The 26,466-nt window shown below is 41.0% G+C and overlaps 1 protein-coding gene across 4 annotated transcripts in view; it reads right to left on the bottom strand.

Moving 5' to 3' along the window:
• SEC24C (SEC24 homolog C, COPII component) overlaps nt 1-26,466 on the bottom strand; it is an 84,538-nt gene that overhangs the window by 22,217 nt on the left and 35,855 nt on the right. For 2 of the 4 annotated variants that reach the window (XM_084845173.1, XM_084845172.1), the window contains exons 7-14: nt 23,020-23,131; nt 20,671-20,798; nt 18,190-18,328; nt 15,974-16,089; nt 12,467-12,591; nt 11,917-12,108; nt 10,208-10,301; nt 279-398 (exon numbers count right to left, since the gene is read on the bottom strand). In XM_084845173.1, the coding sequence (XP_084701299.1) occupies nt 279-398; nt 10,208-10,301; nt 11,917-12,108; nt 12,467-12,591; nt 15,974-16,089; nt 18,190-18,328; nt 20,671-20,798; nt 23,020-23,131 (1,026 nt within the window). The remainder of the gene's footprint in view (nt 1-278; nt 399-10,207; nt 10,302-11,916; nt 12,109-12,466; nt 12,592-15,973; nt 16,090-18,189; nt 18,329-20,670; nt 20,799-23,019; nt 23,132-26,466) is intronic. The other 2 variants (XM_084845175.1, XM_084845174.1) reach the window with 1 other exon arrangement.

Here is a 26,466-nt window from a genome sequence, read left to right as displayed (position 1 = left end):
AGTTGCAGATTTCAACCCCCCCCCCCCCGACATTCTTGAAATCCCACCCTGGTCCTATTCCTCACGTTTCTCCGTGCTCACAGTACATTTTTTTTTCTGTTTTACCAGATATCATGGAACACTGTAGTCACTTAGTTGTAAATTAATTATATTTCCGTGATGGGTTTGCTCTATACTTTGCTGGCTACCTCCCACTTCAGCAAGTTTACAAAGTGCTCGGAAGAGGTTCGGACATATTGACCCAGTTTGTATGTCGTAATAACCCACAGTTAACAAACCATAGGTTGTTGAGAAGACAAACAGGAGTGAGTGTGCCTGCTGGTTCCCAACCAGCCGCCCTCTTCCGTTAAGATAAACAACCCAGCTCTGTCCCTGGGTTGCAGGGATGTTGGAGAAATCTGCAAGAGAATCAAATGAGTTTGGATTTTCAAAAATCTAACCGGCGGATTCTGCAGGACCAGTTTGTCCCTTATCGGGCAGATTCCACATACCGATTTTCTAAGTTTCCCGAATTTTGCACAAATTTTGACATAGAAAAAGAGGCAAAATAAAAAACCTGGCCAAAAATGCAGTTTCCCCATAGGCTAAAGCATGAAAATGCACATTTCAGGGGAATTTGTCCATTTCTGCACATGCAAAACTGCACAAATGTGAATTTGCACACATTCAGAAACAAAAATATCCAATTCTGGCCATGGGCAGACAGAACAAAAGGTGCCTGACAATCCACAAAACACAGATGGAACGGATTTCACACATTCTGTACATTCTTACTGGGTTGTTCAGCATGATATCTGAACCTGAAACTCTGAGTTGTTGGGGGACAGACAACCTAGCGATGGAACCCATGTTTGGAACCCATGACAACTAAACCTCGAACTCTGGGCTGTTGAGGGCCAGACAACCTAGAGATGGAACCCTTGTTTGGAACCCATGACAACTAAACCTCGAACTCTGGGCTGTTGAGGGCCAGACAACCCAGAGTTCCACGTTCGGATATCACAATAAACAACCCAGGGATGCAGCAGCTCTGGGTTGTTCATCTCAGCAGGAGCTGTGGTAAGAATCAGCACACACATTCAACAACCCATGGTTTGTTAACTGAGTTGTTATGACATGCAAACCAGGCCATATTAATACAAAATGGGAAGCAGACAGCCAGTGAGTAAGCAGGCAGTGGCCGCTCCCACTACTCCTTCTTGGCTTCAGGCCACCAGGGCCAGAAAGAAGACTGCTGGAGGAAGGAAAGAAATATAAAACTTACCAAAGAACTGAGTAAGTCACTCTTATTAAGCCAAGCTGCAGTTAGGGGACTGTGCCAAGCAGTACTGAAGGTCGGGAGTATGGTATTTACAAGAAAGACTTATAAAGACCTAGGAGTTATCCCTTATTTACAGAATGGCCTCACAGAATCTCAGAAAAGACAAGTTAAAATCACACAGTTCTTTAAGCTGGAGGAGGAAGTGGCGAAGCTGTGCGAGCAGTGTAAGTTAACACAGGATGGTCTCTTGCCTGAACATACTATGCTGGATTGGTCAGTGGACCTTAAAGGAGCCACACAAGAACCTAGATTTATGAGGTCCTCGATACACCTAGCCTCTGAGCTGGCTCTCACTGAGATTTACGCCACAATAAAAGAATCACAGATGGAGGATGAGGCAGAGCCAGCGATTAAAATAGAAGAGGTGGAAGAACTCCTGCAGAGTCAAACTCCTATGCATATAGCTAATGCCTTAAAGATGAATTACAATCCAATCTCGGTGCAAACGGAAGAAATTGAAGAAGGTGACCACCAAATAGAAGGACCGTTTTTAACAATAGTTAATAAACTAGTCCTCATTAAAAACTTTTTAGCAGAATGCAGCGCACTGCTAACAACTCTGACCGATCATTTCAGACTGCAGGAGAGGGGCCAGGGGGAAAAAGGAAGTGGTAACAGCAGAGCCCAAAATGAGCTGTCAGTTGGGACATTAATTAAATCCTCAAAGAGTCATCTTAATAATAAAGCAGTGCAAAAAGGGCCCCATAAGAAACAAAAGAAAAGCAAAAATATTAAAAAACTAAAAAAGCGGGAGGAAAAAGTTTGGTGCTATTGGAAAAAGAATTTCAAGAGGCTGTTTGATTTGTTGGATACAACTGGAAAAACTGATTCCAGCACGTCATCCCTGAAGGAGGGTGTGAAAAAGGAAAAGGAATACAGGGTTGATTAAAGATTGCTCTCATCAGAGATCTAATGAAATTGATCCAGCTCAGAGTAACATGGCCAGTGTACAGGATTCAGAACTGAGGCAAGACCCCCTGGGAAGATGTAAAACTCAGAGAATGTTGAAAGATGTTGTCTTCCCCCTCAATTTGGGTGTTACTTCTCACCCCTTAAGAGTCCCCATGAGACTCAAGACTAAGAATTGCCTGGAATCTGGTGATGATTCCACAAAAGCTGGTGTTTGCGAACTACCCCAAACCTAGGGGTTTTCTTGATCAGTCATCCCATGTTTTACATCTCCTGCAGCTTGTAAGTGGGGTTCTTCCAGGAATTGTGTATCCTAATGATATTGAGCATATAGAATATCTGTATTATGATAGAGTATGAGCGCATGCAATTGTTACATTTAGAGATCGGGGCATAGTTAGGTTTATATAGAGAGTGAAAGAGGGCTTCTTAGTAAACAATCTAGTTTTAGTAAGATTCTTTGAAAATCAGGTACCTCCAGCTCCCCCACATGAAGTTTCAGATAGGAAATCTAAAGATCATGAGTTGGTAACTATAGATAATAATGATAATCTTATTGATTTAAACTGGCCCTATGTGCCCAATTTACCCTCTACTCAAGTAGGGAATTGGGGTCCAATTCAGCATAAATTAGCCCCTGCACCCGAATTACAGCAAACTAAGTCCAAAAGTGCCGGACTATTTATCCCAGAGGAGAAAGTCCTCCTGAATTCTCGCAGGGCCTTGCCAGATTTTGCACAGGTGGAGATCTTGGAAAGGCTAGATCTAATGAGAAATCATTTAAGGGAAATACAGTCCTGCAACATAAGTAGATGTGTGGAGAAGGGGAAGTTGTCCTTAGCTGTGGTTGCAGGTAATGGAAGGCAAGCTGGGGCCCCAATAAGTAATTCAATGAAAAGAAGCCATGATGTCTTGGGTATGAGCCAAACTAAAAGTGAACATATTGCACCCATGCTTAAAAACTACGTTGATTTATGTAGTGCAAACTCACAATCAATGAGGTACCTGGATGATGGGGAGTTGGGTTGTGATGCTGCCCAATGTGCCTGAACCTCCTAAGTTAGATATTATTCATCCAATAAGATCAAATGTAAGTATATTAAGTCCACTGAAGGATGAATTGATCTGTCTTGAAGTGGAAGACATACAAAATACTAGCCAGCCAGCAAGGTCAGATAAAATGGGATGATACAGTGACCTCATCGACACACGGACGGGCAACCTGATGCCAGATTGCTTCCCTGCGCAAGTGTATTGTAACAGTTATAAGCAGGCTTCTGTTAGTTGGCCAGTTAAATTCCTTTCATGGAATATTGCTGGTTGGAGGGCCTGTCAGCAGAGTGAGGATCTGATGGAATTCCTACACAATTTTGATGTCATCGCCTTCCAAGAAACATGGCTCACAAATAAGGAGAAATTACTTCCGGTCGGAGCCATGTCGTCTTGGTAGTGACCTGCGGAACTCTGCAGGTTACTTTTCTCAAAACAGCTATGAAAAGGTTGAGAAACCTTTTAAAATTCACTTGGAATTAAAAGGGGAATCTTACAGTATCATCCGCTTGAAATCTTGGAAGAACAGCTGCTTTTGCGCTGCAGCAGAAGGGCTGCAATCTAAGGTCAGTGGCTGGAGTATCATCTACTGAATGCTATTTGAAACTCCTAGCAATTAGGAGACTACAAGACTGACGAGTTCCAAAAAATATTTGTGAATTTAAACTACCAGCAAAATCTGGGGACTGGCACTTAAATCTAACTAAACATTTGTTTTTTCTGTTTCTACAATTATACTTGCTTGTTGTGCTTCTGGAAGTGGAGGATGGAAGCATCAAAGGGAAAAACAAAAGGTCTGGGAACACCATCTACTCCCCGCCAATTGCTCCCCTGGCAAAGGTTTCTAGAAATGCCAGAGGTGAAGAGTTGCTTGCTTTGATAAAAACTATGTCTTTTCAGCTATCAGTGCAATCAAAGAAGCTTGAAACAACCCAGGACTCAATCACTGCCCTCCAAGGGGCTGTGGATTTAATTAATGTTGTTGTTCAGTCGTTAAGTCGTGTCCAACTCTTCATGACCCCATGGACCATAGCACACCAGGCCTTCCTGACCTCCGCTCTCTCCCGGAGTGTAGGATTTAATTAATATCTCTCTTCAAAAAATGGAAACGAAGGTTAATGCACTCGAAGATCAAGTTATTGCTCAGGAAACTGCTATACAAGCGTCTCACAATACTTTGTCTACTCGAATTTCCCAATTGGAGGCTTTTACATGTAGAGCAAACCTTCGTATTCTTGGTATTACAGACTTGGCTGCTGATGTATGTTTGGCTGGATTTATGGATAAACCTTTGCATGAGTTATTGGTTTTGCCATCTGATTTTCTATTGGATATTGAGCAGGCATATCGTGTTCCTGGCTCAATACGTGGCACGAAAGGGACTTCTGGGACTGTTGTTGTTCAGTTTTCACGAGTTTCTACAAAAAATTATCTTCTGCATCTGACAAGAGAATGAGGTGAGCTAAGGTGGGGACTAGCAAATGACAAGATTATGCTCTTTCCTGATTATACTAAAGAAATTGCTGACAGAAGGCGGCAATTCACCAAAGCAAGAAGTTTGGCAAAGCAAAATAACCTGCAATATCATATTAAATATCCCGCTACATTTTGCATTCTTTTTGAAGGCCAGATGAAAAAGTTTTTAAATCCTGACGTGGCCGAATCATTTCTCATTGGTGTTAACATTAAAACAAGAGAGCCAGCTTTCTCAGCCTCCTGAGTTGGAACTTAGCCATATTTCTTATTCTTCTCAAGTCTTGTTTGGGGTTTAGCTGATAGGATGTCTGGGAAGTTTGCCAGATTAAATGTTTGCATATTTTTTGTTTTCTTTCTCCTTTGTGTGTTATATTGTATGTACATGGGTGTACACATAAATACATTTTTAGATATGATATTACTTAAATTAAATAAAGTTTGTTTTTATTTTTTATAAAATGCTTCTTCTCCTTTTTAAAAGTTATCATTAATATGTATTACTATCATTATTATGGGATTATGATTATTTCTTGTTGGTTAAACTTTTAATGTTTACTAATATGTGTCAATGGAATGGTAATATATGGTTAATGGAAATGGATGGTTTGCGCCTGTTTATTTGCTATAAGACTGAGGTTATAACACTGACAGACAGGGCTCACACTTTATGGAGTAGCCGACTGAAGATTCAATAATACTTGCAATGTCCGGAAGAGTGCTATATAGGTATAATTTGCAATTGGACTTATATTTGGATATTTGGTTTGCTTTCACTGAAGCTTAGATATAAGTTTGGGGGGGGGGGGTCTTTCTTTTTCTCTCTTTCTTTTGCTTTCCTCATTTTTTTTTCTTCCCCAGAATACTGTAATGTTGGAAACTGTAGATTTTGACCATGTTGTTGGTATTGTTTATTTCACTTATAAAAAATGAAATATAGATTAAAAAAAAGAAGAAAAGAAATTACTCTCAGGCTACAGAACATGGCTTGAACCTGCTCGAAAAATTAAAAATATGGGAAGAGCAGTGGGTGGTTTAGCAATACTTGTCAAAGAAGATCTGGGTTGAACATGTGAGCAGCTGTTGAATAATATGGCTACCCAAAACTACATGGCAATTAAGCTAACAAACCCAAGTCTAACCCTAATATTAGTGAATATCTACATACCGCCAGTTAAGTCCCAGCACTACCCACACAATGCCTGGCCTCTTTTAGAATGGTGGAAGAACTAGGCACAAGCTTCCCAAATGCCTTAATTATCACGATGGGTGGTTTTAATACCAGAATCAGTTCTAATCCAGCACATTCTGCAGAGAGGTGGGGACTCCAAGAAGACCTCCAGGAGGTGTATTGTTGGTCTTCTAAAGATAAGAAAGCAAATAATGCCGGTTGGTGCTGACGAAGCTAACATACAAATTCGGGCTCCAGATTTTAGGCCCCAGCGATTCTAGGCTTCCCTATCCATATACATATCTCACACACTCCGCTGGTAGTGTTATAGATTACATCTGTGTATCCAGACAAAATGCTCTTCTGTTCCCAGGAATTATGGTGAACATAAGACAAGAGAGCAATCATCAGCCCATTTCAACACAGTTAATCTTAGACTCCAACCAGAGACCGGTGTCCCAGTCAGATAAGTATGTAGCATGTAGGTCTGAAATAGTATATGAGAAAAGATTAAAATGGCAACGGGTGAATACTCTGATGCTCAAGTTCTTTCTGAGTTCAACTGAGGGAAGAGTTCTGGGAGACCTGACCTGCACCCCAGATGTGAATATCGACTCAGTCCTGCACACTTATCACGCAATATGTTTGCATATTAAACCCTGGTTGTTATATCTATGGTTAGCTGTAATGGTCCAAGGGATAAAGGAATCTACTTGGTTTGATGCAGAGTGTAGAGAGTTGAGGAAGTGTGTGAAAAAACAAATGGGAATAGTACGAGACTCCCATGATAACAGAGCACACATACTAATCCTCAGGCGAAAATACAAGAAATAAATCACACTCAAGAAAGCTAATTATTACACAACAAGCTGGGCAGAATTAGAGCAGGAGGCCAGAAATAAAAACTCAGCAAGGTTTTGGAGATTGGTTTAAGCTAGACTTAGTGTATCCAACTACCATGCTGAGATTCCCATTTCTGCTAAAGTGTGGGAAGATTTTTACTTTGAATTATTTGAATTATTTAAGGACAAGGTAAAAGAGGATAGAATAAATTATGTGGAAAACATCCCCGGGAATACTGATGCCTTCCCCAAATGGCCTTTATTCACAAAGCAGGAAATAAAGCCTCTTATCCAGTCATTAAAGAACAATAAGCACCTGGAGAAGACCTTCTGCCACCAGAACACTTTAAAGATAATGTTGACTGGTGGGCGAATGTTTTAGCAGGCTTGTTTACTCACATAAGTAATACCAGCTGTATACCCACCAGATGGAAACTTAGCAAGCTTAGCAATAGTTCCCCTATTTAAAAAAGGTGATTGTGGGGATCCCAGAAACTATAGGCCTATTAGACTAATTGATAGTCCTGCAAAAATGTACACTAAATTCCTTTATCAGAAACTAGAGGATTGGGCAGAACAAAACTCCATTTTAATAGAAGAGCAAGTTGGTTTTAGACAGGGAAGGTCCGCCATGGACAATTGCTTCATCCTATCCCATCTGATGTCAAAATATACAACAAACAGGGGACATTTTGCTGCATTTATCAAACTAAGTGCTGCCTTTGAGTCAATAAACAGACATCTTCTCTGGGAAAAACTGGTCAAAACAAATATCAAGAAGAAACTTTTTTCTTAAAAAGGCTCTCTATATGAATACTAGCCTAAAAGTTAGAACTGGGGTGAATTAAGCTTTAACAAATGAAATCCCCGCAAGCAAAAGGAGTTCAACAGAATTGTATTCTTGCACCTTTCTTTTTTAAGTTAATGACATAATGACATAATCCCATCAGTTCATTGTCAAGAGTTTCATATGCCAAACGTTTTGGACAAATTTGTGAACATCCTTTCATATGCGGACAATATGATCTTGTTATCCACTACACAGGTTGGTCTGTGTAGGTTATTGAGGAAATTTAGCACCTATTGTAGGAATAATGACTTAGTAATAAATAGCAAGAAATCATTTCATTTCATTTATTATATTTCTATACTGCCCCATAGCCGAAGCTCTCTGGGCAGTTCACAAAAATTAAAAACCTTTAAAATACATTATATAAAATAAAAAACCATTCACATAACGACATAAAACAAGTAACAAACAACAACAACATATATCTAAAACAATTTAAAACAATCAGCCAGAGACAATCAGAGACTCATTATAACTACCAAATGACTGAGGGCAATTTTAACCTGGCGCCGAAAAGATGACAGTGTTGGTGCCAGGTGGGCCTTATCAGGGAGGTTATTCCATAAATGGGGAGCCACCCCTGAGAAGGCCTTCTCCCTTGTTGCCACCCTCCGAGCCTCACACGGAGGAGGCTCCTGGAGGAGGGCCTTAGATGCAGAGCATAGTGTATGGGTTGGTTCATGCTGGGAGAGGTGTTTTCTCAGGTACTGTGGTCCCAAGCCAAGCACTTTGAATTGGGCTCAGAAGCATATAGGCAGCCACTGCAAGTGGGCCAGAATTGGTCTTATATGTTGAGACCTTCTGGTCCCTGTTATCAGTCCAGCTGCCGCATTTTGCACAAGCTTCCTAACCATCTTCAAAGGTAGCTCCACATAGAGTGCATTTTAGTAATCTAACTTGGAGGTTGCCAGAGTATAGACAACTGAAGCCAGGCTATCCCTGTCCAGTTAGGCGCATAGCTGGGTCACTAACCAAAGTTGGTAGAAGGCACTCTGTGCCACTGAGGCTACTTGAGCCTCAAGTGACAAAGATGACTCCAAGGAGGACCCCCAAGCTACGAACCTGTTCCTTCGGGGAAGTGCAACCCCATCCAGAACAGGTTGAGCACCTTCCATCCAATCAGCAGAACCACCCACTAACAGCATCTCAGTCTTGTCTGAATTAAGTTTCAATTTATTAGCCCTCATCCGGTCCTTTGTCACAGCCAGGCAACCATTTACCACATTCACAGCCTCACCTGAAGAAGATGAAAAGGAGAAATAGAGCTGTGTGTCATCACCATACTGATGACAGCGCACTCGAAAACTCCAGATGACCGCACTCAACCGTTTCATGTAGATGTTGAAATCAAAAGTGCTAATATTTGGCAAGAAAAAGAAATGAAACAAGTGGTTTTTGGACTCTAATGAAATGGAACAGGTGGAATCCTGTATTTATCTAGGTTTAGCATTTACTTCTACAGGAACCTGGGTCCTGCAACAAAAGAGAAACGAGCTGAAAGCAACTGCATGTGCCCAATCTTTGAATAGGCTCCTGAACTATAGACAACCTGGTTCTCCCTTGCCACTTCTTAATGTGTATAAGGCAAAAGCCTTGCCAATGCTAACATGTGGCACAGAAATTTGGGGATTGTTCAATGGCAAGAAAAAAGAAAGGGTCAAAAATCACTTCCTTCGCCTGATTGGGGCATCATCAGCCTGCCCAGCATATGCGCTCAGAACTGGACTCAGAATCATGGCAGTTCTAGATCAAATACATCTCAGGCTATTTAATTATTGGTTCAAACTGGGCAAAGATGTTACCAAGCTATGGTTTCAGTTTGAATGCTTTAAGTATCCTTAGAACTAATTTGAGAAATATAGGCAAATCAAGGATTTTAGATATTAAAGCCCAGTTGGATATAGCTGCCCCGTCGAACTAAAGGGCAATGAAATTGTTAGCCAAAGCCAAATCTCAATTTAATGAAGAGAAATATGTTTTTTGGTCTGAAAAGGGACCAGCATGCTTTTACACGTTTACGATTTGAGATGATGGATACAATGATCCAATGGATACTGGGAAGATTCAGAGGCATCCCACTGAACAACAGACTATGTATACGTGGTAGTTCTGTAACTGAAGATCTGGCACATTATTTACTTGAATGTCAATATACTCAAGCTGTAGGGAACACAATTTAGCTTTATTCCTGACCTACATGAGAAATTGGTCAGTGAAGAATAAATTGTTATTTCTTTTATAAGGCTCCAATCTCTTTGTGACCCAGAGGGTTGCCCTTTTTGCAATCAAGGCGGCCAGTATAAGGAAAAAGGAACTGGAAAAATGGTCTGGCTGATAGATTCAAACAAATGTGTGCTTTATGCATTGCTGTTTTAATGCTAATGTAATGTTTTAATTTTTAATGTAATGTTTAATTCTAAAGTAATGTTTTTAATCCTAATGTAATGTAAAGTCTTTTCTTTTAACTTTTTAAAAAATGTTTGACATGGTCAGAAGATTTATTCAATAAAGTTATTCATTCACTCATTCATACAAAATAGAGAGATGACAGAAAGAAGGCTGTTTAGACCAATGAAGAACACTAAACAAACCTTTAGAGCCTCCATGCCAGCCTGAATCACTGGAGCGAACACAGTTTCTGTTTCTCTTGTATCAGCAAACATTTCAGGGATCTGGTCCAGCAAGCTGCAAATAAAAAAAACCTGAAATCTAAGGGCATGTAAAATGCACCAGGCAAACTTAGTGGGAACAGAAACTCTGTGGATTCAAGAGACTGCCAAGTTTATTTGATCAATTTTTACAGTTTTGGGGGGAAAGGGGGGTTTGCTTCCTTCCCCTACTCATAGAACAGCAGGTTTTGAGTCATGTACACACCTTTTCTGTCTATCTAAGATGCGAGACAATATTCAAGGGCTAGTATATTGCTGGTTCATTGTCTAAAACATTTCAATAACAGTTTTAATGACGGAAATACTGCATTTGGCTGTGGCTGTATCGTCTTGCAAGTATGTGTACCCTTCGTTTACTACCAAGCTAAGGACTAGAAGTGGGATGGGAGACAACTAGAACACCAGTGGTGGAAATGTCAAAGTGAACCCAACCAAACACAGGCAGGAACTCATTATTGAACTAACTTTATGGTGGTGATAGCAACAAAGATGCAATACTTCGCTATCACCATTGCTCCCTCAGGATGTTATCCAGCCTGTTTCAGTTACTTGGCACATATTTATATGTATGTCACCTTTGAACCTTAGTTTTCATCGCAGCTCACAACAAAATTTAAAAATCAGAGCAAGGCACAAAAATCAGTAAAGTCAGAGCAACAGTAAAAACAAGAACACACTTAGCAGCAAAATATCATAAAACCAATGTTTAAAAGCTTAAAATGTGTCAGGCCCTAGAACAGGGGTGGCAGAACCTCAAGCCCAGGAACAAAATCCAGCCCTCTGGGGGTCCCCAAAAGGTCATGCCCCCTTCCCCAACCCACTGATACTTTGGTGGTTTCTTGGCTTTCGTGTGGTTTTTTCCCCATTCTAAAAGATGAAATGCCTCTCCTGAGGCTGAGTGACTCGCAAGAAGAGCTTCACGCTACTACAGGCTAGTATTTTGGTTCTGCCCCCTTTGCCTTCGGCCCCATCCGACATTGGAATGTGGCCCAAGAGCTTCTCTGCAATGGAATTTGGCCCACAGGCTGAAAGAGGCTCTGCATCCCTGCCCTAGAATATCCTAGGCTCTCTTAAAAGCTGCTGTCTACAGTGGTGCAGTTAGATAATTTTAGACTCTGGACTTAATGGTCTTACAGGAGAATCCCTTCTTTAGATGGCAACATGCGTAACTACGCTTATTTCAAAATGTGGTAAGCCAGTTATGCTGCATTTGGAGGCCCTCCTGCTCCTTAAGCAGGGCTCTGCACTTCTGTCCCAATGTCCTGCCCTGATGGCACCTGTGGGCTCCAAATGGTCATCAAAGACAGCACTGAGCAGATGGACAGAGGGAGACATATAGCACCCCCACCCACATTGGAAGGCTGTGCAGGCTCCCACAACAGGGACTGAACCAACCCACCAGAAAGCCTGCTTTCTCCAACACCTCCCTCAAAACATCCACTCAGTTTTGTGGGTTTCAGCATTTAATGCACCATCTCCTGTTAAAAATGGATTTAAAAATGTTAACTATTTATTTATTTTAAATTATTTTAGGCCATCCTTAAGGATGGTACACTAGAGATGTGTTTTATGATAGCTACTGCAACAGGACATATAAAGCCATTTATTGTTATATGCCAACTTCTATTTACCTGGTGAAAACTGTGCGAGACTCATTAACATTCACCAGGAAACCATCAAGCAGAGGTACAAACATATCTGCTACATCCGACACAACCATCATTTGCGGCTGTGCCAGAGAGCTCTTCACATTATAGAAGTGCAAAACTTTGTTGTAGGTGACAAAGCCCACACGGATGGCCGATTCTTCCATGCTTCCTTCTCTGTTTAAATAAAATTAAAAGAGAGATATTAAGAGATATTAAGAGATATTAAGAATGCCTTGAAATGGGCCTGCAGTCAAGCAGAATAAGCTTGAATACAGAAGCAGCAATGAATTCTGCTCCAGTCTTTTCTGAACAAGTTCCACAACTAGCACTCCTGTGACATTCTTAGCAGAAAATACAATTGTCAAATGCTTCCCTCCCACCTTGGAAGTACATTATTGAAAGGCAGATTAATTTTTTCTAAATAAATTAATGAGCAATGGAGTATGTCCCTCAAAATCTCCTGGGAAGCTTGCATCTCACATTAATCATTTTAAATTGCCACCTTTCATGATTGCAATCTTATCTGCTTTACCTGGGCAGATAGTCGAGGAGAGTCTTCAACTCTTCACAGATCAGTCTTACCAGGCCACTTCTTATCGCATTATAGGATACGTCAATCATGAAAATAAAAGCAGGGGGGTTGGGATATTTGTTATTCTGTAGGAGAGGAAGAGAAGAACAGTATTACTCACATGTGCATATGGGCTGCTAAAATGTATACAGTGGCAAGAAAAAGTCTGTGAACCCCTTAGGATTGTCTTTCCCATCTAAAATGTTATTAGATCTTTATCTAACCCCATAATCCAACATAAAGGATAACCTGAGTAAACCAATGACACACAAACATGATGCTTTTTCAACATTTGTTTATCCACAACTGATTCAACATTCAATATCCATGTGTGAAAAAGTATGTGAACCTTTAGATTTTGAACCTGGTGGCTCCCCCTTGAGCAGCAATGACTTCAAGTAAGCGTTTCCTGTAACTGTTGGTCAGTCTCTCACATAGGTTTTGAGGCCCATTCCTCCTTACAGAACTGCTTCAACTCAGTGACATTTGAGGGCTTCCTTGCATGAACAGCTCACTTCAGGTTCTGCCACAACATTTTGATGAGGTTTAGGTCTGAACTTTGACTAGGTCATTCTAAAACACGGAATTTCTTCTTCCGCAGCCATTCTTTTGTAGATCCGCTTGTATGTTTCAGATCATTGTCTTGTTGCATGACCCACTTTCCTTCAGCTCCAGCTCACAGACAGATGGCCTGACATTCTCCTCTAGAATCTTCTGATACACTGCAGAATTCATGGTTGTGTCAATGATGGCAAACCATCCAGGTCCTGAGGCAGCAAAGCAGGCCCAAACCATGACATTCCCACCACGATTGACGGTTGGGATGAGGTTCTTCTGTTTGAACTCAGCATTGTTTTTTTTCCAATCATAACGTTTCTCATTGAGGCCCAAAAATTCTACCTTTGGCTCATCTGTGGAACATTGTTCCAGAAGTCTTGGGGATCATACATATGATCTCTATCGAACTTCAGACAGGCAGCAATATTCTTTTTAGAGCAGAGTGGTTTCCTCCTGGCTATCCTCCCATGGCTATCCTCCCATTCTGGCCACCTAATGCGAACAGAAAAGTCACTGGAAAAGACCCTGATGCTGGGAAAGACTGAAGGCAAAAAGGGAAGGGGACGGTAGAGGATGAGATGGCTAGATAGCATCACGGATGCAATGAATATGAACTTGAGCACATTCGGGGAGAGAGTGGAGGACAGGAAGGCCTGGCGTGCTATGGTCCATGGGGTCACGAAGAGTCGGACACGACTTAACGACTGAACAACAACAACAATCCTCCCATGAACAGCATTTTTGTTCAGTCTTCCTGATTGTTGAGTCATAAACACATTAGCTAAGGCAAGAGTGGCCTGCAGATCCTTGGATGTTCTTCTGGGATTCTTTTTGACTTCCTGGATGATGGGCCAGTTTGTTCTTGCTGAGATTTTGTTAGGATGACCACTCCTGGGTAGAGTAACTGTGGTCTTGAACCTTCGCCATTTGTAGGATATCTGTCTGACAGTGAAATGGTGGAGCCCCAAATCTTTAGAAATGGTTTTGTAACCCTTTCTAGACTGATGAGCAGCAATAACTGCTTTTCGGAGGTCCTCAGAGATGTCTTTTGCTCATGGCATGACATGTTTCCACACAACTGTATGGTGAAGACCAAGCTCACAAATTTTCTGATCATTTTATGGGGTGGGGCCTCCCAAACTCACCTCTGAAGATCTACCTAATTACTTAAACACCTGATTCTAATTATTCCCTTTAATTGAGCTGATGCAACCAGGGGTTCACTTACTTTTGCACATACGTGACTCTTAAGTACTCATTGTTTGCCTAATTTATACATTGTTTTATTTCACAAGAAACCAAAGTGGTTAATATAAACCCTATTGGATATTTAGAAAAGGACTGGTTTTGATTCACGAAGGCTATCATGGTACAACCATGGAATTTCCGTAATTATCATTAGGGTTCAAACTTTTTCTCACCACTGTACTTGCAGCTGTTGTGCTAGCACAATAAATGCAGGTCGCCTGTTCAACTGTGTACAGTCCTACTTCCAATGAACTATACATACCAAGGCTGTCTGTCTTCTAACCTTGCCTTAACATCTATGTATCTGGGGCATCACCAGCCTAGCTCAAATGGGGCATTTATTTGTTTGTTTGTTTACAAGATTCTATACCATCCAATAACCGAAGCTGTCTGGGCAGTTTAGAGACTGAAAAAAGGGAAGGTGGTAGCACATACATCTTGACAGGATGCAGTGTCAACTGCACCACATTCAGAGAGCAAAGCAGCTCTCTGTTTGGCTTCTGTACAGATTTAAACTACCTCCCCGTGAAAACTAAAAAAATAAGCATCTTCTGAAGTATTTTAAGAATTTTCTATTTGGGTTACCTAGGGAAGGTAATCCTGGAGAAGGGGAGGCACTTAGGATTTTTAGAAATTTCTATTTTTACCTTTATGACCAATTTAGGCCGCAATCCTATGCACACCTACCTTGAAGTAAGTCCCATTGAGCTCAATGGGATTGACATTTCAGTAGACATGCATAGGACTACATTGGAAATTTGCTCATTACCTATTTTAAGCTTTTGGTATAGAATGGATGGAGCAGTCTAGAAATGTAATAAAGTGGGAAATGGCCAGATGCACCAGGAACGGAAACACGCATGAGAACTTTCTTCAGCTTGCACTCTGGAAGGTATTTCCTAGGCTTCCAAATGGCAACTTCAACAGATGCAAAGAATTTAAGAACTGGTAGCCCAATTTTCAGGTATGCAGACAACCACCTACTGCTTGTACAGTGGTAACCTGATACAGTACTGTTTATGTTACTTTATTTGGGTCAACATAGCAATCATGAAAATAATTTTTCCCCTTGGCATTATAAAGGAGATGAATTCAGGGAGTCCTTGCTGGTTGTGCTGTGACCTGCAGATTGCCATCTGGCAGCAAACCAGAAGGAGGCCTTATCTGTGGTGGTGCCCACCTTATGAACTGCCCTCCCTCCTGGTATTTGGGAGGCACCAACTGTGATGTGTTTTAGGTGCCTGTTCGAGACTTATCTCTTTTCCCCAGCCTCCCCTGAATGATTGTGCTGCTCAGTTTGTTTGTTTAGTACCTGAAAGTATTTTTTAGTTTTGGTTGCATATATTTTAAACACTTTAATTGATGACGTTTTGTTTTTATTATGATGCATTTTAATCTTTGTCTTCATAAACTGCCTAGATATATTTTTAGATATATAAGTGGTATATAAATTGATTAAATAAATCACAAATAAATAAAACAGACCTATAATAATATATTACTCTCTGCCTACCTTGACCAACAGGGAACAGGTGACATTTACAATGAAATCCTATACATGTCTATTCAGCAGTAAGTACCACTGAGTTCGATGGGACTTACTCCCAGGGTATAAGATTACGGCCTTACTTAGCATTGCACTGTGCTTACAAGTAGTCATACCTTGCAGTAGTCAACAGTTGCCAAGAACTCATAGGACCCCAGTGATAACTCAGGTCTGTCATAGTAGTCCACTCGTTTGCCTGTGTGATCCAAGTGCTGGAAGTAATGAGATGGCACTAGAGACAGGGAAATGAGAGAAACTTAAAAGCACTTTCCTTGAGGGGGTTAGCAATGTTTTCTGTGGCAAGTAAAGTCACATTTAGATACCAGTAAAGGAAGAGTTTGACAGACACTCTAGAAAATACCCCTTGTAAGCAAGGAACTACACCTATCAAATGCCTCCCGAGTCCAGTTACTTGTGGTTTATCCAACTATAGACCAGTTTCATGCATTACATTTAATGTCAGCTGTCCCAGCCTTTCCTTAAATACTAGAGCAGCTCCATATTAATGGAAATTGTAGCCAGCCAATAATCACAATTACTGAGTTCTCATTTGACATATGTATATTATGAGGCAGGTGTCTGTACTTCCCAATCATCATGACCAAGCACTGAAATTAGAATTAAATTGTTTAAAAAAGCAAGTTTTCTCGGTGGCCTTAAGACCTAGATGGGTGAAAAATGTGTATGGATAATGAAATCTCAGAAACTACTTGTGTCGGTAGGATTTCCTATTATTAACAGAAGCAAGATTATGGAAAGTAAGCAAACACACTTTTTTTTTCTTGTTGCATAATCTATGCAGTTCACGGAATTCATCTTTTTGTAGTCCAGGGTATACACAACCCTAATTAAGGGGTTGTCAAGCTATATGTATTCTTTCTAAATGAGAAGGAAATCTCTAATCTTTGGAAAGGAAAATATTTCAAAGAACACTGACCAAATATAAAGGTATATAAAGGTTAAGTTTTAGAATTAACCTAAGGGAGCAATCCTATGTGGATTGACAGTTGCCTCCATCCCCATGGGCAACCGCCTATCCAGTGCAGGGCGGGAGGAATGGTGAGGAGCGGATCTCCTCCTTGCTCCCCCTGCCCTGCTTTCACGGCTAGACAGCCGATTTCGGCTGTCTAGCCACAGAACCTTGGAGCGCAGGAAGCGGCGGCTGGACAACACATATGATGTGTCATATCAGCATTTCCAACTTCCCCGGCCTACCCTGACCCCAGCAACGCCCTGTTTTTGCCACTCCATGCTGCTCTTACAAGCGCAGAGCCAATTCACGCTGCCTACAAGGCAGCGCTGAAGGGGGTGGGGGTCGGTTCCTGGGAACTGACCTACCCTATGGCCGTCTAGCCATTGACTAGCAGCAATAGGATTGCACCCTTAAATTATGAGTTACAGATCACAAAGAGGCCACACTAATCACTCTGCTCCTTGAGGACTGTAGCATTCATTAACTGCCTTCCTACATGAAATGCTAAGATGAACATAGCAATGCCATATGCAGCATAAAAAGGTTACTTTTCTTAGTTTATGCAGTTAAAATGCAACCCCAAGAAAGCTGTATTTTAAAGCTTGTATCAATAATAAAAACTACATAATGTTTCTTATTTTGCATAATTTATTTTGCAAATTTTATTATTTGGCATATTTTTTTAATGGAACTCTGCCTTTAACCAGTGAAATCCTAGTTAGTCTACCTTTTTGGCTTCTGGGATTTCAACAATTATGGCCTACATACTTTCAAGCATATCATCGCAACCACAAGGGTCAGAAACTTGCTTTAAAAGAAATGAAAACAGAGATTCACATGAAGCTGCACTCAGTGCAATATTCCACAGTTTTTCTGCACGCACCCACAATCCTGGCCATACTACAGGCACAGCCTGGAAAGACCAGATTGCTATAGCCATTGCTACTTAAACAGGGGTGAGAGGAGTATGGGAACCATCTCCAGATATGCTACGGCTGAAGACTGCCCAACTCATCCAAGTGTTTGATGCTACAGTGAGCAAATATGAAGACTTCCTCTTAAGCTTGCTCTTAAGCTTTTAATGGAGCATCTGTGCATGCTCCATTAAAAGGAAGCGAAATTTCTCAAAAACCAAACCAACTGTATGTATGGTCTTGATCATCTTAATTGCTTGTCCAGAATTCAAACCCAAGATTTACAATCCAGTCATCAACACCGAAGCATTAGTAATGTAGTCTGGGGATTTGCTACATGATTATGCCATTGGGTACCCTTCTGTTTGCACTTCCTTGTGGCATAAATGGAACCATTTCCATCCTCCTCCTCCTCCAAAACTGTCTTAGTAAAAAAAAATCATACCCTCAGTGACACAACTGCAGAAGCAGCACTGGAACCTTCTTCCACCCTCAATGAACTGCATAAAAGGGCACATATAGGCCTTACACCTATTGCACCGGATAGGACCCGATTCTCCATGGTCTACCAAATAAGGAGGAGTCTGGAAAGAAAATAAAATCTGGATATTGATGATATTTAAAGCAACTTGCCCTTTTCTCCCCCACAGATGGTATTTGTGAGCATGCCTTCTGCACTTTGCTCTAGTACTCGTGTCAGCAATGCAACAAACCTTTTCCAACATCTGTCCTGTAATATAAAGCTAGCTATGAAAATCTATATCAAGCAAATCCCTTATCTTCTTGGGGCAAAGTAAGAGAAAAGAAAACCAGGAAATCCTACTGCCACCTTCAAAGCTTGCAATGGTTAAATTAGCCCCATTTAAACCTTTGAAACTTTTGTCATAGTGAAGATATGTAACAAAGGACAGCCTCGGGACAAGATACAAGCATGGCATTCCTTCAATTGGCTCTTGCCTATGGAGTGTTTTTATTACTATGTTAGGGCTTCTCATTTTAGTATGATCAAAAAACCTCATGCGTAGCTTTGTATGTGGACCATTTTGTCAAGTTTATCCCCTAGAATGATGAAACATTTTACTAGGCCAACGTGGGCTGATGTAAGGAATATCTAAAATTTAGTTACACCCAGTTCTTGATCAGGCCAAGGGTTCTGTATAACTAAAAGTTTATAAGCTCCTTATTTAACCAGTTTCTGTATAACTAGGAGCACCTTATCTAAAGATACAGAAATAAGGTACCAGTTTCATTCTTACTGGAGAAACAGAATCAATACCTATGGTTCTAAAAAATATTCACTGTGCCGCCACTGCTGAGGCTATAGATGGGCAGCAAATTACCCCTTGACAAAGCCTTCAAATGCCTGCCCACACTAAGGAGTAAACATCTCTAAAGAACAGGTGCTACATTTCAGGCATTCTGAAAGTGGACTTTGCTAGTCTCACTTCAACGCCCTTTCTTCCATATACTTCAAAACATTAACTGGTTTAGGGTGTCTTATTTCCCCTAATAGATGGAAGACACAGCTGCCAAGAAAGTCCCTGAACACTGGAAGTAAAACTTGCCAAATTTTAAAAAGACTTGCAGAGCCATGCTCTGCATGAAGCTACCTTTTGGACAGTCACCAGAAGCCTTTCCCACCTCCCTGCAGTAAGCATCTGGCTAATAAAACAGCTGATCAGAATGCTCAAGTTGATTGACTCAATTAACAGCATGTATTGCAAGTAAAGTACCTATACAATATTCCATTTCTCCATGGAGAGTTCTTTGGCTCAAAATATTACCATTATAATGCTTTGAATGGCTAAGGCAGCTGTAATTATCTTGCATACAAAAGCCAGTTCATGGGTTCCATTTTGCCGTTGCACTCTAGTGTGACCCAACTATGCAGATACCATCTGGCTCAGTTTTTCATTTATTCCTATGGGAGAATGTAAAGTGCTTCGACATCTTTCACCCAACAATGACTGACAGCTGCTACTTTTACCAATTGAGCTGGGCCCCTCCTCGCAGCAGCCATCAATCATTCATTCATTCCATTTATATCCCGCCTTTTTTTCCTCCTTAAGGAACTCATCAGTTCCAACTACACTGTGAGGAGGAACAGCAGGGCCATCAGCTCAGGGGAGGGGGTATCATCTGGGCCCCCTGAGCCTTACTTGCAGTGGCAGGAGTGAAAAGAAGCAGGTAGTTTCCTAGCAGGCCCCAGAGGCCAAGGCCCCACATGTACAACCAACAATGTTCAGCTGTATTACAGCCATTTTGAGGAAGGTCAGGTTACCAGGCTATTTCCTGGAGGGCTGTCTTTGAACTATGAGCAGCCTATTGCCATCCCACCTGCTCATTAAAACAACCATATAATATTAAGAACTGATGCCTGAATTTTCTTATTTTCTTTTCTTTCTTCTCCCGCACACCCCTATCCTTTTATTTTAGATTGTAAGCCTTAGGGCATTTTGTTTTTATTAATCTGTAAGCCGCCTTGGGAGCCTTATTTATTCATTCATAGGCTATACATAAATAAACCCAAAGTTAAATAAATAGGATGCTTTTTAAATCACTAAGGCAAATCTAAGGAAGAATTCACCTGAACAATGGAACCAGTGAACAGGCTAGTCAAATTCTGTTAAACAACAAATTAGAATTAGCCTCCCAGGAACACAGCCAGTAAACAAAGAAATTAAGGTAGTTAATGCTTAACTAGTAACTTCCTTTGATCAGGCACAGAAACCCTTATAGCCTATAATTTTGAAAACATCTATTTGAGTACTTTATCAAATTAAAGATCAGAGATATGCATGGAAAATGGACATAATAAATGTATACTTCTTGCTATTTCATCTGCCTGAATTGTTTTTTGGGCCTGTGAACTAGAAATAAAGAACTACATTCTATCTCATCTGAAGTCTCTGGATAGCAGCCTCACCTCTTCTGTAGGAAGTGCAGCCAATGGCTTTATGACTGCAGCAAGCGGAACTTGAGACTGTTTAGCCATATCTGAAGTGCAGGGGATATTATAGGATGTACATCTTATATAGCGGGGGCTTGCATTACCTGAAAAGTAGAAGAAATCAAAACTATCTATACATTAATACCAAACTAACAGATTTTATAACCCACTCTTCGGTACTACTATTCCCAGGTTGGCTAACAGTCACATAAAAACAATGAAAATGTAAGTCAGACAATTAGAATAGTTAAATCATACATCAAAGCAAAGCAGCAAGGCAATAAAAATTGCTGCAGCTGGATTAACCATAGAAGAAAGGTCTGGGAAAACAAAAAGGTCACCACCTAGTGCCAAAAAAGACAGAAGAACAAGGGCTAGACAAATCTTCCCCAAAAGGCGCTTTCCCCGCCGCTGAAGGTGAGGGGACTGGGAAAAACTGTTCTGAAGATACAAGCAGAACCATGTGAAAGAAGGTACCCCTGAGTGCGCACATGATGTTAAAACTTCCTCCGGTTTCAGCCTGTGTAAATCAAATTCTGCCCTCTGAAGGAATGCAGAAACATAAGAGCTGGACAAGACCCAACCCCAAACTTAGCCAAAGACCAAGGGTTAGATCCAAGGAGAAGGACTTCCATGCACACGTGAGCTGGGGAGTCCACAATTTCCCCCTCAATCTTCAGCCCCCATGTTATATCCCACACATTTCCCAAGGCTTCCCTGAGATCAGAATCAGCTTGGGGGGAGGGGGAGAGGCACAATGTGGAGGAAAAAGTAGGGAAGCCCCTTCCTCGAGCTGAGCTCCGTTTGCAGTTCATTGGATCCAAGCCTAGAAATTATTCCCATTATGTGAGATAGCTCTGGTGACTTTGGTTTTACTTACTGATGAGTTATTGGCATATCCAGATTTTAAAAATGGAAGTGTTCCCAGGTTGGGCAGATATACGAACAGCATCCGCTGAGAAAGTTTTATGCTCAATCCCAGACAGGGTTCAGTCAAGAAATTAAATGCCTGAAGATCATGGAAACAGGCAGCCTACGCAATTTTTCATTAGCCAAATAAGAAAAAGGAGTCGGACAAGAAATAGGTGGGTGGCTAGGAAGGTAGGTAGAGTTGAAATGTTTTGGCTCTGAAGTATCTAGGCCAGCTTACCCCAACCTGATGCCCTCCAGATGTGTTAGGCTACAACTCTCACTATTCCCAACCAGCATGCCCAATAGTTGGCTGGAGAGGATGGGAGTTGTAGTCCAACACATCTGGGGGTGGGGGTGGGAGGCTAAGCTAGGCTATTTTGAGCCACAGACCAGATAATGTTTCAAGCAGTCTCTTAGTCTCCATTCAGTCCATGAAGAAAACTTTTTTCTATAATCAAAGAAGGATATAAGACCAGCTAACGAGCCCACAGTTCTGGAGTGGCAGCTGCTTATTCCAATCTGGCTGGAGAGAGAAAGTCCTAAATTATGAAGAAGAGGGGCACTCCAGGCTTTATCACCTTAAAAACAGGGGGATGTGTAAAGCTGAATGCTGACAATACATATGTCAGGCAGGTTTAAACCCATCCCCCACACACAAGCAATCAGAATGGGCTAGGCAGGCTCTGGCAACTCTAAAATGTTGGTTCATTCTTTGGCAACATCCGCTCTCCCTCCCTCCTACAAATATCCAGCAATTGTACAGGTTTAATTATTTAACTAGACATATCAGTGCTAGTCACGTCTAGTGATAAAGCATATATGAAGATTACAAGATTAGTACTTGAACCACTAAAGGAGAGGTGTCCATGAAAGTTCATGCCATAAGCAGTTAATTTCTGGAGTTCAATTGGCATCTTTTGGTGTTACAGACAAACACAGCTACTCAAATTAAACTTTCCTTTTAAGTAAGGAGCTACTCCAACATGTTGCTTTACAGTGTTTTTCAGAAGTCTCTGGCTTAATCTTTTTATTTCTTCATTTATAGTCTGCCTTTATTACACAATGGAGCTTATGGTGGTGTACATAGGGTTCCCTGGCAGTCTCCCATCCAGGCACTGACCAGACCCAGACCTGCTTAGCTTTAGCTGCATCAGGCCAGGCCCTGGATCCTGAACTTCCAATCCCCTTACAGTTTCTTACATGTATTCCTTACTGCTTGATGTAATAAATGTTCAGAGTTGGTTGGTTGATCTGCAACTAGAACATACTCTGGAACTTCAGAACATAAATGTTGTCATCCTTTAATGCCGAATCTAAACCTACGTGATCACGGTGTCTATGCCAGAAAGCCATGCTACTTCCTTTTGTGGGAGGGACTGGGAGTTCTTTTCGACTTCATGAACATGACTTTACCTTGATCTTTGACCAAGAAATTGGTAGTGACAAGGGGTGGGACTTGCCCACGGACTCCTGTGTCGAATGGCTCTGACCCACGATTATTCCTGTCATCTTCAATTACCTGGATCTAGAATGGGAAGCAGCAAGTTAGCAGTGCAGCAGACACTGTGCAAAAACTGATAATACAACTTACAAGTTAGGCTGTATCCAAACAAGATTTGTAATCAATCACTTAATAGAAAACTACATTTAGTTTAAATTTCTATCAGTCTGCTTTTTCCAGGGTTGGGGATAAATCAACAGTCCATTCAAAGATAGAGATACAATTAGCATGTTACATTTCAAGATATGATACCCACTAATCCAGCCCTCCACAACTTGATGCCTTCCAGATGTTTTGGACTTCGACTCCCATCAGCCTCAGCCAGCATGGCCAACGGTGAGGAATGCTGGGAGTTGCAGTCCAAAACATCTTGAAGGTACCAAGTTGGGAAAGGCTGTACTAATCTAAAACCCAGAGCCCAAGAACGTTTCTTCTCATTGTTCATCAGCAACTTTTATTGCAACTGTATGCTCAGCAAGGTCTGAGAATGTCATGCCAAAGCACTACAGTAGCATTTTGTAAACAGTGGTTTGTCATCTCCTGATTTGTTTGTTTTTAAAAAAACCAAGTACAAGGTGTTTCAAGTTAAATGATAAACAAGGCAAGACTGATAAAATGACAAATTTAAGAATTGAGACTAAGTTCTAGTTTGCATTGAGATGACAGAACCTGTGTCTTGGCTGTACCGCTTCAGAGTGCAAGTGGGGGCTCACATGATGAAATGATCTTCCAAACAAACAAAAATCACCTAGAAAACTAGATGTCCCACCGCTCTCTCCACACCTCCTGTCTTCTTACTATATCCATTCTGTGCGATCTGGACATACTAATCCCAGTGTCTGGAAAAGAATCCATCAAGCCAACACAGTCTTCTGCAAAATGCTTCTCAAAAAACTTCTGCAAAGCCTTTTCAGATCAACTATTGCCTCTCTGGTTTTGCTAACAAATAACCTGCTCCACCCATGGTACTTCTTTATCAAGACAAATCTTTCAATTCTGTCCTGTCAACCTTAAACTACAATCCTCTCAGGTCGGATTTATACTACTTAGAAGTTCTGTTCAAAGTAAGAGCACGGGTGGCATTAAATAACCATTAATTAACTGTAGTAGTAATAGTTGATTGTCTGTAACCAAAGGGGTGGCCATACAAGTTTTCAGAACCCAAATAATTCCGCATCCAACCCCTCAACATACAATAGCAAGGCAAAATACAGTTGTATTGGAATATACTATGGAATACTTCCCAACTCTTGGATTACAGGTGTTTACTTGTGCCCCCAAAAGGTTATGGAAAAGATAATTCTCTCTTGCAATCTATTAATGTGTGCTCTACTTTAACTGCTTTTAAATACTAGCATGGCATCCACCTTTCCGGTTAGTATGTTCAACCCTCCCTTCCTTTCATATCTTGATTTTACAAGTATGCCTCCTATGACAACAACTAGTACCTTTACATTCTGATCTGAAACACGCCAGTGAAGAGAGTGCATACAAAGGTTGAGTGACCATGCCAAGAGAAAATTGTACTGTTCCAAGTCTACAAGCTAACTGAAGTTGGTAACACTGTTGCTGAGATTTTAGTGTTGTGACCAATTTCAGCCTGTTCCCAAGACACAGCAACACAGGGGCAATAGGCAAGTGACATTTACAAGTTTATTGCAAACTAAAGCAATTTCCCTTTTAAAAAAAATATTGTCAAGGAATATCTTTTGTTAGTAAACCACATTTAATACCTGGTGCTTAAGTGAAATATTACAGCAGTTAATTCAATGTATCATCTCCGTTTTCCCTCTAATATTCACCCATGAATTTATATTAGGGGGAAACATTAACAGAATGACTGCTGCTTCTCGCTAAAAATTAAACTCAAGTGATTGTTTTGAAATTGTAAAACAACTTCACATCAAACATGAGTTTTAAAAGATTGTTGTTATGGAATAAGCTGTCTGTATATAATGCAGGTTATGTACCACCCACTGGGATCTTCTAATTCCCTCTTGTGGGAAAAGGTCCCCATTCATTTCAGAAGCACTTGAGAGTGAAGTTGTTTCAGTGGATTTGGCTGAATTCATGGTACAGAATGAACAAATGAAATCCCTATATCCAGAGGTACTTTGCTTATAAATGACTAGAATTCAGGATGGGAATACACAACTTGATTATCTATTTCTTTAAATGCCAAGTTTCTATTGCCCCTTGATTTGTGATGTGAAGAGGATTTCACAGGTTGTGATGTTGTATTCTGTTTACTGTAAGGTTGTGCGCAGAAAGAGAGGTGGGATAAGGATGAAGGACTAACACCAGGGGTAGTTAGTGAGGAGAAGATTGCTTTGCAGACACACACAGGCAGCCACCAACATGCAGACAATAGCAGACAGAGAGACACCGCACTTACTGGGCTAGGAATTGCATCTGGATCTATTCTGTGTCTGGGTTTCTGCTGAGGTGGCAGCTCATTGAGTTGCTTTTTTTGTTTAAAAAGAAAAAAAGAAGTAAGATTGCCACAAAAAGGGAAAAGAGAGAGAATAGTAAAGCAAAAGTACCAAGCAGTGTTACTCCTATCTGTCTCTACTTGCATCATTGTTAGACATATGCATACTGGACAACGGTTCACGCAACAAGAAGGAAGGTAACACCAGCTTCAGTTCTACATGTTATTTCTACATCTTGCTCTACCATTGGAACTGTGCTTACAATGAACACCCGCTTGACCTAGTTGACAGCTTATTTAGTTCAACTCTGTAGAACTATGGGCTCCAGACCACACTGCAGGGGATGCAACTCCTCTGAGACTTCATTTAAAGGAAGAGCACAGAAGGAAGCACAGCTACTCATATACCTGTATGCTTTCCAAGTGGCAGAGTCAGTCTTTACAGCACAGAAGGCTGTATTTTCATCTTCTGCAAGCTAAGTTAGAGTGACAGCAGAAAGCTGGGCATATAAAAACTGCTCTGGAGAAAGAGCCACCACTGCCATCACCTCAGCTTATGGTACTTTGAACAATGACATAAAACCCAGAAGAACTGAGTTGCAAAAATAAGCGGGAAACAGCCCCCTGGTCAAACTCTGTGCTCTTCTTTATTCTTCTTCAGAATCCAGTTTTCCTACCATTTCATATCAGAGGAGTGACCCAAGTCGGTGTGCTACCATCTTTTACAGATTAAAGCAACACACTTATTGCTTCTGTAACATACTACATAGGCGCCCAACAACCAAGACTGAAATTAAGCAGACTCTTTACAACTGGATATACTGCTGCAGTTTGCCTTGAAACTGATGCCTGTGGGTTGCAATACATAAACTGAAACAAATCTTCATGTTTTATACCAAAATTTATACAAGTCCTGTATTCGATGGAT

Source organism: Heloderma suspectum, chromosome 3 (genome assembly GCF_057233095.1).
Source record: "Heloderma suspectum isolate Gila_16-S chromosome 3, 16-S_ref, whole genome shotgun sequence".
NCBI lineage: Eukaryota > Metazoa > Chordata > Lepidosauria > Squamata > Helodermatidae > Heloderma > Heloderma suspectum.
Note: the sequence above shows the minus strand (reverse complement) of the source record. Positions and strands in the feature narration are given on the sequence as shown.